This window comes from Chelonoidis abingdonii, chromosome 11 (genome assembly GCF_003597395.2).
Source record: "Chelonoidis abingdonii isolate Lonesome George chromosome 11, CheloAbing_2.0, whole genome shotgun sequence".
Classification (NCBI taxonomy): Eukaryota; Metazoa; Chordata; order Testudines; family Testudinidae; genus Chelonoidis; species Chelonoidis abingdonii.
The window spans coordinates 35,990,066-36,005,322 of NC_133779.1; the positions used below are offsets into that span (position 1 = coordinate 35,990,066).

The following is a 15,257-nucleotide window of genomic DNA, read 5'->3' on the forward strand; positions in this document are numbered from 1 at the left end:
CCTCCTTTAGTTGCAGTGGGGATTTTAAGAAAACCATTCTTTGTAGTAGCTTTCCTGTGTCGGGGGTCTCTCTGAGAACAGCTGGACTCAGCTGCCTCAACTTTTGGGAGGAAGAGAAACACTACTTTTTTAGATGTGAAATGAGCTTAACTCTTACCAGGCAGAGCGTGTGGGGATTTGTTGGATAAGCTGGTGGGTTTTGCTGTGTAGCGCACAGGAAGTAATATTGGAGATGACAGAATACTAAAATAGCATCCTTCCTTGGTGTGGCATCCCAGCCAGCTCTGCTATGTAGACAGGTCAGTCCAAACATACGCGCATCAACTGTATCTTTTTCTCACACACTGCAATGTTAAGAAATGAGAAGAACCAGATTTTCAGAAGTGCCTATAGAGAGGTTCACGCACACGCTTGACATGTATGCTCAAGTAATGAGGGGGTTGAGTTTCATGCCTAAGGCATTACAGGATTTGAGATTGCTACGGCTTGCCAAATTTGCCAAATTACTTGGGCACAGCAGGGTGAGTGACGGACAGTGTGGGAGTAAGAGCGAGTGACTGATAGCATGGTCTAAAGCTAAGCAGAGTATGGGCAGCAGCTGTGAGCTTCTCATATACAGCTCAACCAGTATACCTCAAACTAATCGTACCCAACCTGAAGCACTCCCTACTATTTTCCACCTGGGCCCCCGCTCAGATCTGTTAAAACAACTCCTGCTGTTTCAGTCCTGAATAGATGGACAGTCTTGCTGAATTGTACAGTGGCTTTTATTCTGTGGATGAACATCTACTTTGGCATGGGGCCAAAATTGTCCCCTATGGTTTCCTTCATGTTTCATGGGAGGTATAGAATTTTCACATTTGATGCCTCAGGTTGGAAATCAGTTAACTAAGTGTCCTGTCTATTGTTCTAAGCACCCATTGCTCCCTTTGGAAGTAAGAGCTGCAAGTGCTCAGCACCCCCTGAGCATTAGGCACCTGGTTTTGAAAATGTTAGTCTGTATGACCTGCTATGTGCTGCTTCATCTTAATCAGAGCAGCCTTTCTCATTGCCTGCTGGAATCTTACATGTTTTATACCAAGATCACACATTACTCTGCTAGCAGGGAACATGGAGGAACTCAGATACCTGCTTGGACACACATGCAGCACTGAAACTTCTGGCAAGATGTCAGTGTGGCCCTTGTGCAAAGTTTCTGCTGCCCCTGCAGTCAGGACTAGTTTTAGGAGGTAGGAAGTAAACTGAATCTCAGCCCCTTTATCCCGCATCAGCAGAATGTCTGTTGTGTTTGTTTACTGTCTGCTTGCTAAGATCCCTTTTTGGTTTTTTACTCGTGGATGCTACTATTACAGATATGCACATACTAGTGCAGGAAACAACGTATTGCAGTGTTACCATATATAATGCTGCATTACTTTTGTAGGTGTCATAACTAAGGGAAGATAAATTACATTTTGATCTGAAACTTGAAATGAGATGTAAAGTCAATGAGTCAGATACAAGGCTTTGTTCTTGACAGTAGGATGTTAAGGAGAAAGTTCTTGAACTAGCAGCCCTGGTAAAATTGCATAGGAATTTTGAGCTAAATGAGCATGGGGGAGTGTACAGAGAAACATGGTTTGTGAGATACCATGGAGCAAGTCCATTGAGGTTTTTGGCAAGTGCATCCTGATACAAATGGAGGAGCTAGTGGAGTTGTTTAGAGAGAGAGGGACAGGCAGACTGTGGTCACCTTTCTTTGTGTGTTAGAGGTATCCTGTATGTGGTGAGGCTTGTGGTGAACATGGAGAAGGAAGTTGAAATCAAGGTGAGCAGAAGAGGAGGCAAGGCTGAAGATTTCAGTAGTGTTTGAGTTGAGGCAGATGAAGGTGAATGTGGAGCTGGGATGAACAGGGACTGGGAAAGAAGGGTGCAGAATGATAGGAAGGTCATAGGTAGCTGAAGCAAATGAACTGGAGTAAAGAAGGGAGGTGGCAGGAGATGCTTCTTCAGTGGATTCAAGTGCATTTTGTTACTGTTCACTTCTCTTTTTTCCTTAGCAATGTGGGGATGGTGGGGCAGCACTCTGTGATATAGATGCAGGGTGAGGACTTGGGGTGACTTGTTTAAAAACAGTGTCCAGTTCATCTGAAAATGTGCATTAGGTGCTAAGACCTGGGCTCCCCTTGCAAGCATAGACCTCTGAGTTCATTTGAGCATGCTGCATCGTTATAAAGAGTGCAGTTTGCATGGTTTCTGATTAATGGTGTATTACAGGCTTGTATGTGTAAATTATGTATGACGTGGAAATTCAGAATAATTAGCTGTCATCCCTCACCGGAGTAAATGAATTGTAGTGTTCATCATGCTGCAGACAGCCCATTCCTTACTCTCAGCTATGATCTGATTTTTTTTTGGTGTGCATTTGTTCAGAGTATGTTTCTCCCATACCTTAGATATTCTTTCTTTTGCCACCTCCCCTTCCAAATTAATTCATGTCTGTTGGAGCATCTTCCCCACGATACCCAGTCCCATGTCCCACACCTCCAGGTCTTCCACTCATGCTCTGCTTTCACCATCCTCCACATCTCAAGGTCCCTGTAACTTAGATTTTCCTTTGTCCTCCGATCATATTTGATCTGTCTAATCACTTCTTTTGGTATCACTCTTCTGCACAACAGAGTGTCTCTGCCACTGGGATACCATTAGATGCATGTTAATCCCTCAGGCTTGGAAGCAGGCTTTACAGCAGTAAAATCAGGCTCCCTGTACTCAAGGGTTAATACTCCCTTGAGAGGCTGTATTGAGCACTTCGTATATCAGTGCTTGTCCCTGCTAGGGAGAGAATTAGGTATTGACAGTTTAATAATGAGAACTCATTGCTATTGACTTGCTCTCAGTGCTGTATTCCTGCTGCGCACTTTGGTGTGGTGCTTATCTACCTTTTGAACATGGCTTACAGAGCGATAAGGGCTTAGCTTATTAAATACCAAAAACTACAGTCAGGCAGTGCGAAGGGCCTGACTTTGACTAACAAAAGCTAGGAAATTCAGTGTGAAAGCACCGGGCCAAATTCATCTCTCTCTCCATTGATTCTGATACTTACAAGAGAAATGAACTTGGCTTATTGCATCAACGTACAGGAGTGTTACTGATATATCTGGGCATGATTGGGCATGATGGGACCATATGAGGCAGAGTGATTTCATCTCTTCCTTTCTCAGTTTATGGCGGGGAGAGGGAAATAACTGTCCCTCTTTGGGGCAGGGACAGTATTTGTTAGAGCGCTAGTACAGTTGAGGCAGGGAAGGGAGGTGGGAAGGAAGACTACACCTGATGGCAGGGGCTGCAGAGGGAGGAAGGTTCTCACTCCCAGTGAAGATGGGATACTGATGTTTAGATGAGCAGAGGGGAGGAGAGGGAGAGGTCCAATACAGCGTTTTCTTCTGGAGCATAATACCAATCTTCAGGTGACTAAAAAAATTTCCACCAATCCCCATTCCCACCCACAGTATATGGGGAGATGATTTCCATATGATAAATATTTATCCTGTATCTGTGTCCTGATCACTTGTCTTGAATCTCTCTCCCCAGGATTCTATTCATATGAGCAGTTTGAAACAGTTGCATTCTTTTTAAAGGGCATCCTCCTTCCTTCCACAAAACGGGGAATTTCCTCTTTCTCAAGTTATCCCAATCTGTGGCCCAGGCCAACCATCAGTGACAGCTTTTCTAGACATAAACATTTTATGAACTAAGGCTGTAATTTCCAAATGAGCAAATCGGCATTAGGAGCCCAATTCCCCATGAAAGTCAGTGAATTCGTAACTCCCTGAGGTTCCTTTGGAAATCCCAGTCTAAAAGTTTAATATTCCACATTCCTGCAGGGCTGGAAATGGGAGTTTGATACCACTGGAGTGAGGGGCGATTCTCAGCTTCCCAGTGGCACCCAGTGCTCACTGTCAATTCCACAGTACCATGAGATACTGGACTTTTAAAACAAGGACATGTTTGTTTAGAAAGGGTATTTCAGATCCATTTCAAAGGTGTCTTAAATGTTGTCTACAGGTGAAAGTTAGTTTACATTAAAGTACGGTGTGAATTTAAAATGCAGTAGCTATTCTAGAATAATTTCATCTGTGGACACCCTTATTCTGGCATGATAAGAATAATGAATAGTAGGTTAAAAAAGACTTGCTGGCTGCATAGCCAATTCATAGTATTCTCATTCCAGAATCAGAGTGCCTTGTTCCAGTTTAGTTTAATCTTCTTTCAAAGAGGATTAAGCAAACATGACACATTTATTCTGGAATAAGAGAGTGTCCACACACAAGTTATTCCTGAATATCTTTTTTGGGCTAACTCCATAAGTAGACAAGACTTCACATTTATTATTTGCTTTCCTTTCTCTCTAATCCGTGCACAGAGTAACCAAGGCAGCTGGTTTTACAGAGAGGAATATAAGAAACAGTCCAAATGGGGGGGAGGTGAGCAGGACTTTAAAACATTTTAAAACCTTTTTTGTAACATCTGTGGCGTATTCAAAATGCATGGTGTAGTATGAAGGTTTTGTTTACCCAAGAGTGGCAAAGCAGTGAGTGAGTTCCATACTTCAGATGATCCCACATAGATGCCAATCAAACTGTTATACCATGTCGTCATGTATTCCATGTGTATATATAGTAATAAAAAGAACCTACTTAAAAATAAGATGTTAAACTGTTATTCTGTGTTGTGTTGCGTTGTGTCCAGAGATGAAAATTATTGTCTATTCTAGCAGCTTGTTTCCCAAGTTTCAGCTACAATATGAATTAAAATGGGTACATTTAAAAATCTCTGGAGAATGGGTGTATGATGGAAGTAGAAATTTTACCATAATGCTTGTAGGTAATGCTGATACATTACACTCCAGAGAACGTCATCCCAAATTGTTTTAGTGAGGACGTAATTGGTTAATATGTGTCTGATGGCTTGTGTCATTGATAGCTGCTTGAGAGATTAAAATGGTGTCATCTTGTTGCTGTTTAGGGGAACAATAGTTCTGTGTGTCTCTTATATTTAGGATGTGTGTGTTTTGGCTCAGGATTGGTTCTAGATGAGTGCATATGGTTGAGCAGGCAGATCGAAAGGAATTTGACTACCCTTGTGTCTGTAATGCCCTGCATGAGACATCCTCAATCCTGGTTGGGACCTCTGAGCTCTATTTCAGTGTAACTGTTGATAACAAGGAGTTTGGTACCATGTCTAACTTTGGCCTCCAGCCTCAAATATGTTGATTAAAAGCTGCTGCTGACTTTGTCTCCTTTGAATAATGTGAACCTGTGTTTGCTTCCCTTCAGAAATGTGTGTACTGCCGGAATCGGATGAAGAAGGTATCTGGTGCCTGCATTCAATGCTCCTTCGAGCACTGCTCCACTTCCTTCCATGTGACCTGTGCGCATGCTGCTGGGGTACCCATGGAGCCGGATGATTGGCCATATGTTGTGTCCATCACTTGCTTCAAACATAAAGCAGCCAACCACAATGTAAGTGTCTTCTATTTAAAATCCCTCCTATGTACTGTTTCTCTCACGTCTCTTGTGATCCCTGATCAGTCCCTTTCCTTTGTTCCATAGATCCCGTTTCGGAGGGAGGTATCGCTGGGACAGACCGTGATTACGAAGAACCGCAATGGACTCTACTACAAGTGTAAAGTAATCGGCATGACAACACAAACCTTCTATGAAGTGAACTTTGACGATGGCTCTTACAGCGATAATGTTTACCCGGAAAGCATTACTGTAAGAAGCTCTTTAGATTCCTCTGTAACTGCAGGTAGAATCTGTAGCGGGGTGGCCAAACTTACTGACCCTCCGAGCCACGTACGATAATCTTCAGGAGACGCCTGCCGAGGCTGAAGCCCCACCACCCCATTGCAGGGTAGAAGCCTTGAGCTCCCCTCTCCTCCAGTCTGGTAGGCAGAGAATGAGGGGAGAGGTGATGGGCTCCGTGAGCCGCATTTTAACTGTAAAAGAGCCACATGCGACTCGCGAACTGCAGTTTGGCCACCCTTCATCTATAGGATGCAATGCTGCATACTTGCTTACTTTGTGGGAAGGAACAACAGAGCATACCCTGAGAAATCTTTTTACAATAGGTTAAAAAGGTATTGCTGGCCGCATAGCCAATGGATAAAGTGTTCTTCATGCATCCCCTTATATATGGCTTTACTGATTATTAGCTGGTTTCCTATCTTTTGTTCCTTGACCAACAGCTGCTGCCAGTGTTGGTCACTGAAATACGAGAATATAGGTTGTTCTGTCTTGCACACTAATTGCATTTTTAAAGTCTCATTTTTTCCCTCCCAAGTCCTGTTTTGAGTAAATAGACTGGACAGTGTGTATGTTTGTTTTAATATAGTAAATAGATTAGAGTGGGGGAGAGTGTATTGAAGAATTGGAGCAGGGTACTAAGAGTCTAGATTCTTGGGTTCTATTCTGAGTTCTGCCACTGACCTACCATGTAATACTGTGGGCAAGTCAATTAGCACCTCCTCCCCTGTGCTTGTAAAATGAGGGTAATACATCACAGGGCATCTGAGCTGCTTTGAGCACCTTGGATGAGTTCCAGAGAATTGCAAAGTACTATCACCAGCAGCTGGTGCAAACAATTGGTTCAGTACTTGAGCAATGACTTGTAAGCCGCCTATGCTTAGTGAGGTTTTTGAACAGATGCAGATTTGCTTATGATATGGTAGCCTCTTGGGTTCTTATGTTAAAGCGTCATGTTATTGTGGTATCGTCCATGGGTGGTCACTATGGCAAAGGTGGTCAACTTGCTCCCAAGTTTTATTCATATCTGTTGTTTTCCTGACTTTCTTCTGTCTTCAGAGCAGAGACTGCATTCAGATGGGACCGCCTCCAGAAGGCGAGTTGGTTCAGCTGCAGTGGACTGATGGAATCATCTATAAGGCCAAGTTCATTGCAGCCCAGATCAGTCAGATTTATCAGGTAAATAGGGAGGGGTCTAAAAACTCCACCACAGCACCTGTGTGTTACACAAGCTTTATTCCTCAGAGATACAGGAGGCTTGTTATATTTATGAAGACGTAATGTGACCTCTAGAGTTAATATTTCCTATATTCTTATAGGAATTGTAATGCTCCGAATGAAGAGAGTCAGGAAAAGGGTCCTCAGAGGCAGATTTGGATGCATGTACACACACATACCTGCTGTTAGAAATTCACAATGGCTTCCTTTCATTCACACCCTTTCTCTGTGATGAAAAAGGATGCTTGAGTTCGTATATGTAGCTGTGCAGTGGATATAAGCAACTGTAGAGAAAAGGGGCATCAGGGGACCCAGGTCAAAAGTGACTTGATATCACCACTGTCTACTGGCTGTTCAATGGCCTGTGTGGAAATGAGCTTTATGATCTCCGCTTCCTAACAAACAGGTATTTAGGTAATTAAAACTCTCTTGGCAATAAAAGTGTAGATCAGGAATGGAATGGCTTGGAGACTTTACACTCGCTCTGGAGACTCATGGGAAGGTACATGGCAGAGCAGTATGTGGGAACAATGTCCTGCTGCTATATCTCCTTTACTTATTCTGTGACTAATTAGAAGCCTTCAGTCTCCAGTTCTGTCATTCATGTCACCAACTACCTTTTCTAGCAGAGAACAGAAGCAGCCAGTTCTGCAGCCCAAAACACTGAGTCCTGAAGCAGTTTTGTCTTGTGTTTTGTACCACATGTAGGATTTCTGTTTACAGAAGGTTAGCAATCAGAAATCTGAAAAAGGGTCAGCATTTCACCATGAAGTTCCCCAAAATTCAGCACTGTCATTTGATGACATCTAGGTTAAATGGTCCACAAGAAGTTTCAAAATTACCAGGATTCTGGGAGGTTTCAAGTGCACCCTGCGCACCTCAATTTAACCAAACACACACAATGAAACGTTCAGAAAACTATTTTGTGCAGTGTAGATTCCTGTTTCTGAATAATCTTGAAAAGTGTGGTGGCAGAAATTTCTCAGGACACTTGTCTAAGAGGCATTTATTATACTGTTTAGTCCTTTCACAAAAATTGCCTAAGGTCTGTGTATGCAAACAGAAGAGCATCATAATCCACAGACTTGTATCCTAAAGATCCCTTTGGCATGATGTTCCAAAGAAGTCTGATTTTAACATAAATTTTAACTTTTTTACGCTTCCATTGAAAAATCTGTTCGTTTGCTTTCTGATTTAGTCACAATATAGGAAATTCACATATTGATTGTTTAAAATAGCATTAAAAGCTTAAAAAAAAAATTGTAAAAAAGCATCTATTTACTGAAACTACTAAGCATCTACTCTGAAACCATCTATTTACCAGCACTAAATGAGAATAAAATATTCAGGCACATATGCATTTGTACATTTTTGCAACTCATGCAGTTACTTGTTCCATGTTTTGCACATTCAGGTTAGGTGCATATTTCTTCAAAATTTAACTCCAGTGGTTTGTCTTTAAACCTCATTTGTGTGTGTATTCAGAATGGAGACTTAAACTACCATAGCGTATTCACTTGTGCCTGGTTGTTACAGCTATGTCTGCGGGAGAGCATCTCCTGCTAGCCTAGGGCTGTCCACACCAGTGCTTAGGTTGGTGTAACTTGCATCGCTTGGGGTGGGGCTGTGGCTTTTTCACACCCCTCAGCAACATAAGTTACATCAACATAAGCAGTAGTGTAGACCTGCCCATAGATTCTTTCGATCCTCTGAATTTTCCCAGTTTAAATCAAACCCTACCTTTCCCTTAAACCATATTATGTATGTTTTCTGCATTATCCAGGAGGCTCCTGTAAGTCTTCAGCAAAGCAAGCAAGAGGCTCTGAGAATATTTATTTTATAGTTTAAAATTTCATGGGCTCATTTTCATGAACAAACTTCCCAGTAACATCTCCTGTTACATAATTCATGATGTAATCAGTGCTCAATGAAAGAGGGTTGGAATGAGGCATTAACACCACCATTTTTACACCTGACTGATTATTGTTCCTTGTTAAAGCACAAATATATTTTGACTTGTGTGAAAAAAAATCTTAATTTAAGAAGGAAGAAGGGCTTATTGATGTGAGTGTAATACCCATGTTACAACGGGAGGAGGGAGGGTTTGCTTCATGGTTCCCACTGTGTTTTCTGTGTCCATCAGAGAATCCTGGGGACCTTTTAGGCTGATAAAAGGAAGTGAAGGAAGAATTGGTAGCTGTAAATGGAGAAGTCAGTCACCTGATTGCTACTATGCTCTCTGCAGGTGGAGTTTGAAGATGGCTCCCAGCTGATGGTAAAACGTGGTGATATTTACACATTGGAGGAGGAGCTTCCTAAGAGAGTGAAATCTCGCCTGGTGAGTATCAAATCCGCAGGAAAAAAAGGGGGAGCTGCTTCTCACATATGCTCATTAGATTTTCTTTAAAGGCTGTTTCAAAGTGACCTAAAAAGCTCCCTCTCCCTTCTAGAATTATAAGACCCTAATTCACTCACAGAATATGTGTAAGATTGTAAAATGACCTAATGAAGACATTTGAAAAGGTTTTAAACAATTCCTGCTTGTCAAGACTCGATTTCTGTGTTCCCTAGTTAAGAGATCTTGTGTTCAGTAAAGTGCCTTGCATCTTGTAGGATACCAGTTACAAACTCTGCCATTGAAATGTTGCCACCTGCAGGGTGAGAGGATAATGGTTAGGTGAACTGACCTGCAGCCCAGTGGTGTCTTGGAAATTTTGGCCAAGGACACTGGAATAAAAAAACTTCTAAAAGATATTAAAAATCCCATGGAACGCAGAGGACCCTAATTTTTTAAGCGTCGTCTTAAAGACCAACATATAGTCTATGTCTACATTATGAGCTAGCTGTGTGATTCTTTCTCCTCATGTATGTATACTCACACAGCATGCTACCTGTGCTACTGCAGCTACACAACTATTTACACTCATGCTATCTGTATGAGAGTAAGCGTGTGTGTGTGTGTGTGCGTGCACAAGTGGGGAAATCGCACCCCATAGTGTAGGCATAGTTCCATGCAGTTAACTGTGGCTGAATTAGTCGACCTAGAAAAAAGGAATTGATATTACTAAGATTAGAATCTGTGGCTCAAGAGTTCCCCCCCCTTCTTCCCCCAACCTGATGCTGCTTTTAAAGAGTGTAAGATCAGATGCCCAGAGCAATGAAGCACATACAGCTTCTTGCTTTGTTCTAGATGCCTGTGATGTCAACTGTTGCATGATAAAGACAAAAGGATTATAGGCACTGCCATACTGCATTCCACTGCTGATCACGAGAGTCCCTGGTCTGTCTGACAGCTAACACTGTCTGTGACCACTAACATATGTTTGATGTTGCACATAAAATAAAATAACCCGGTAATGGACATTTATGTGGAATTAACTACCCATGAGCAGGGGTGGCCAGCCTGAGAAGAAGCCAGAATTTACCAGTGTACATTGTCAAAGAGCCACAGTAATGTAAGCAGCTCCCCATGAGCTCTCCCCTGAACTGGCAGCCCTGCTGATCAGCACCTTCCCCTCCCTCCCCAGGAGAGCAAGGGGGAGGGTGAGGAGTGAGGGCATGGCAGGCTCAGAGGATGGGGTGGGAAGGGGTGGAATGGGGGCAGGGCCTGTGGCAGGCCAGGGTTTGAGCAGTGAGCACCCCCCAGCACACTGGAAAGTTGACGCCTATAGCTCTAGCCCCAGAGTCGGTGCCTATACAAGGAGCCGCATATTAACTTCTGAAGAGCTGCACATGGCTCCAGAGCCGCAGGTTGGCTACCCCTGACTTACAGGGATTAGGAGGAAGCTTCGTCAATTGGTTATAGGTTAGTTTATGCCATGAAATATTGAAGGGATTTTTAGTGCCTTATAAAATGCTTTTATCATCTCTAATGTAACTCTAGATTTTGTCATTATCCATACAGATATCTCATCCTTCTTTAAATCCTTGGTCTCAGACATCTTGTGGCAATGAATTCCACAGATTAACTATGCTATGTGTAATTTACTTTTGTCCTTTTTTCAAGTGGATTCTGGGAGCAGAGGAGCTGCTTGCGTTTGCTTTTATCAGGTGAACAGAGATCGTCAGTCTTTTATTTAGACAATATTTTTGATAGTATCTGGCTGCAGTGTTGCCTTTCAGCAAAGCTGATGAATTTGAGTGGTGAGATAGGGTGCGTGGAGGTGTCACTTTTGATGGATCCTGACCTTCAGGCTTTGTAACATTTCCAGAGTGACTGACACACACATCCACTCCCCTTCATGCACACTCTCTTACTCGTTCTGTCTCTCTCCTTCATGCGCGCGCACACACACAATGAAAGGTGAGTAACTCGCATCTGACTTGAAACTCTTAGTTCTTTCTGCATACCTCCTGTTCCCAGAGATTTTTAGGAAGAGTTCTGTGTGAGTGACCTTCAAGATACTCTAATAAAGAGCAGCTGGAAGAAGGAAGGAAGTAACCACGCTTGCCAAGAACCTTCTGTCTACTTTGAGAGTGAGAGGCAATGTATAAGCTGTCATGTCTTCTTACAACAATCTCTTCCCCAAACAGACCCCTCTATGCCTAAGGAAGTAAGAGAAGCTTCCTTTACCAGGGTGCTTTGTACGATGAATGAATAACCTGAGCAGACAGAGAAGGGTTGCAGTGGCAGAGGATTTGTGGGTAGGAGTTAGAGAGTGGAAGAGAACCTGCTACAGAAATGAAGCTGAATTGAAGTTGTTGAGTTTGGTCCTACAAGCCAAGTGTGTTCCTCTGAGCCAGTCCCTGCAGTTTCTGGCCTTCAGTGGTTCTCTAGCATGGACATAACACAATGTTCACTTTCTCCTGTCCAAGCAGTTTTGTTAAGTAGGTACGCTTCTCTCTCATGCATCTTCCCCTCTAATGATTGTACTTTCCTGTCTCCTGTAGTCCCTCAGCACTGGGGCCCCTCAGGAAGGAGTGTTTTCGGGAGATGAAGTGAAAGCGGCCAAGCGCCCCCGAGTGGGGAATTCCAGGAATCCCGAGGATTATGGACAGAACCCAGATTATTTGGCCTTCATGGAGACCCTGCTGCAGACGCAGTACCAGCCAGGACCACAGAGTAACATGTTTTAACCAGGATTAATAATAATAAAAAAAATTAACCCTTTTCAACCCTGAGGAAAAGTAACCAGGAAACTGTGGAACAAAAGGCCAGCCCCGTGCAATAGCCTGCTGTGAATTCCTTTCTTCTGCTCTTGGTTTGGACTGCAAGAAAATCCTGTCTGGCTACAGGCTACCTCTACTCTGTCAGCTGCATTGCTGACCAATAGAATAGGGAGCTCAAAACCCCTTCAGACAGCATTTCACATGAAGACTTTGAAAGAGTTTGTACTAATGGAGCTTTGTGACTGGCTCTTTTTTTTTTCTTTTTTTTTCTTTTTTTAAGGTTTGGAAAGGGTTAAAATGAATAAAAAATGAAATGACTCAGATTTTTAAACCACATCAAACTTTTGTCTTTAAAAGGTGCTATTTCACTGACTACTGAAGCAGCCTTTGGAATCATGATTTCTGTACATATAAATCACCTTTGTGACGTTTTCTATGAATGAGCATTATTAAGAAAAAAAACACAGACAACAATAGGAAAACGACAGTTTCCACCAATATTTTTTTCTAGGTCATTGCTTTAAAACAGAAAAAAAAAAAAATCATTTCCCCCTCCTTCCACCACTGAAATGTAATTTAACACTGCAGTGGGGAGAGAGAAGAAGAGCAGACATTGTGGGTTTTTTTTTAAAGCAATGTTTTCTTTGTAACCTGGGGAAGGGGGGAAGGAAATGTCTCATAACCCGAATGTTGTTGCAGTCGATGAATTAGATGGTGGGTGTGTGCATTTCTGCCCTGTCATCAGCAAAGAGCAACCAGTGGAGAAACGGCTGGACTTTGGCATTTGCTCCTTCTACTCCTCTTCCTTGCCTTTTCCTTCCCCATCTTTGCAATCACTTAGACTCTGCCACCTCCGGCGTGCATGCCTTTCGCTTCAGATATGCCATTGATTCCTCCCCCTCACAGAGCTGGCAGGCACTGTTCTGTTGCTGCCCTCCTCTTCGTATCAGACAGTGACATGCAAGGGGATTGTTCTGGCTCTCTATTAGGCATGGCTTTGAGCTGTGCAGCTTACAGTTGTGCGAATCATTCCATGACAGAAGCCTTGGAGGTGTGTATATATTCTTTTTTTTTTCCCCCTCCATTAAAGAAGAAATTCCCCAAACGCCTTCGATTGTTGTGACATCCTTTACCTAGGTAAGGAGTGAGCCTTTGAGATGCTCCTGGTGAAACGGGATGAAAGCCTGCATTTGTTTGGGCTCAGTTCATTGAGTATTAAAATGAGTATTAAAGTCAGAAACAAATCTTGAAATACTGAGTGGGCAGCTCCCACCTGAATGCTGTATAAGCACCTCCTGCTGTAGAGCTGTTATGGAACAGTGTTGCATAAAAGGCTTGATCCAAAGCCCATCAAAGTTGGTGGAAAGAGGGCTTTGAATCAGGTTTGAAGTGAAGAGAAATAAGTAGACTTCATGGAGAACCCCAGGCTGCTGCAGTGTGCGTGTGGGGGGATGGGGACATGGTACATGTACAGCGCCTATTCAAACCCACCTTTGTGTCTTTGCCTGTGAGTTGTCAAAGCTATCCGGGAAATGCGTCCTCAGCAGTCTTATTCACTTGAGTCCCTGAAATTCCTGGGCAGGGAGGAACAATATTCTCTTTTTAAGCCCCCTTGTAATACAGTCAATATTTTTTTTTTAAAGTGACTGTGTTTAGATATCTTCAGGGGAGTAAGTGGGAAGCATTTGGGGAATAACATGGTAATTAGCATCTTAAGAGACTGGACAGAGATTCAGCTGTCCCAGTCAGAGAGTGGAAATGGAGTGAAGTGTTTTTTCTTGGGGCAATTAGAATTCCCTTCACTTCTTGCTGCCTCTTCTATGAGGTGCTTTGCTCTCGCTTTTTTTTTTTTTTAAGTGTGTTTTGTAAAACAGTTTTAAATCCTTTCAGGCAGTCTTATTCTTTATTTTATTTTATTTTAAGCTTTCAACTTCTCCAAATGAATCTGTTTCCAAAAAAGCATTAGACTGAATTTATAAGAGAAGAATGTACTTTTTTATTTTTTAAAAAAAAGGAAAAAAGGACATGGTTCTTAAAAGCCTCAGTTTGTGTCATTTTGGATAGAAGAAGAAGTAGAACCTAGCTGAAGTCTCTCTTTCCTTTATTTGCTGCTGCACCTGTGTAGCGATTACTCCTGCATAGCTGTCTCCTTTTGGCTAGAACATGATTTAAAGGATAATTTGCTTGTATAAAAGAAAAAAATGGATGGTTGCCAGGCCACAGAAATATTTAAAACAATTTAAAGAGAATTTAAACAGCAGAGGATTTTTTTTTATTTTTTTTTTTGGAAGTGGGGAGGGGAAGGGAGGTAGAGTGGGATGGGTTGTGAGCAGTGGACGGATTTCCTCTGCATGTTAAAGTCCTGACTGAAGTAGCACCATTACTGTATTCATATGTAGTACCTTTTTAAATACTATTTATATTGTAAAAACAAAAAAAAAATGTATGTTTCCCTGACCCCCATATTCAGATGGTGAGTTATGTTTAAACGTGAATCTGGAACTGTAGAATGCCCTTCTTTGTTGCTGGGTTTTTCCTGTTTTGTTTGTTCTTAAAGCCTCCTTTTGGTTCAGGAATGACTTGTGCAGTTTATCTATAATGACCATGTTGAAGGTTTCTGTGCATCAGACTATGGAAAAGGAAATAGGAAATGCACACTTCTTCCCCACCCCCTAGTGAAATATATTTGTAAGTGTCTGATTATGTGCTATAAAATTGATTTTTTTTCCCTTTTAGATTAAAGATATGATGTATTTTTTTGCATTTTTTTTCTCTGCCTCTAGGTTCATGATGAATTAAAGGCTGTTGAGCACTTCAGAATTACAATTTTTAGGAGGTTGAAGTCTCTTCATTTCTAAATAAAAGCTACTGTGCTAAGGGGAAGAAATCTCCCAATTCAGAGTGGTTCTTGAAAGCTGACCAGTAACTCAGTCATGAGAAGCTGAGGTTGGTGAATTGCACCAGCAGAGACCTTGGCTCTCACATCCTTCTCATGCCTCTGGATCAAATAATACGTTTATCAGACTACCTTGAGTAAAGCCCTTGCAGCCCCGTCTCAGTTCAGAATTGAAATTGCAATGATTCAACGTCCAGAACCTGGTATAGCTAGATCAGTGCCATAGAAGCACTGGTTAGTTACTG

General features: G+C 42.3%; 1 protein-coding gene across 2 annotated transcripts in view; it reads left to right on the plus strand.

The window, feature by feature from the left end:
• The window catches only part of KDM4B (lysine demethylase 4B), a 172,479-nt gene extending 157,537 nt beyond the window's left edge, over positions 1 to 14,942 (plus strand). For both annotated transcript variants that reach the window (XM_075070876.1, XM_032777484.2), the window contains exons 19-23: positions 5,319 to 5,504; positions 5,595 to 5,759; positions 6,849 to 6,968; positions 9,253 to 9,345; positions 11,898 to 14,942. In XM_075070876.1, the coding sequence (XP_074926977.1) occupies positions 5,319 to 5,504; positions 5,595 to 5,759; positions 6,849 to 6,968; positions 9,253 to 9,345; positions 11,898 to 12,083 (750 nt within the window). In that variant the 3' untranslated portion in view covers positions 12,084 to 14,942. The remainder of the gene's footprint in view (positions 1 to 5,318; positions 5,505 to 5,594; positions 5,760 to 6,848; positions 6,969 to 9,252; positions 9,346 to 11,897) is intronic.
• Positions 14,943 to 15,257: the final 315 nt, after the last annotated feature.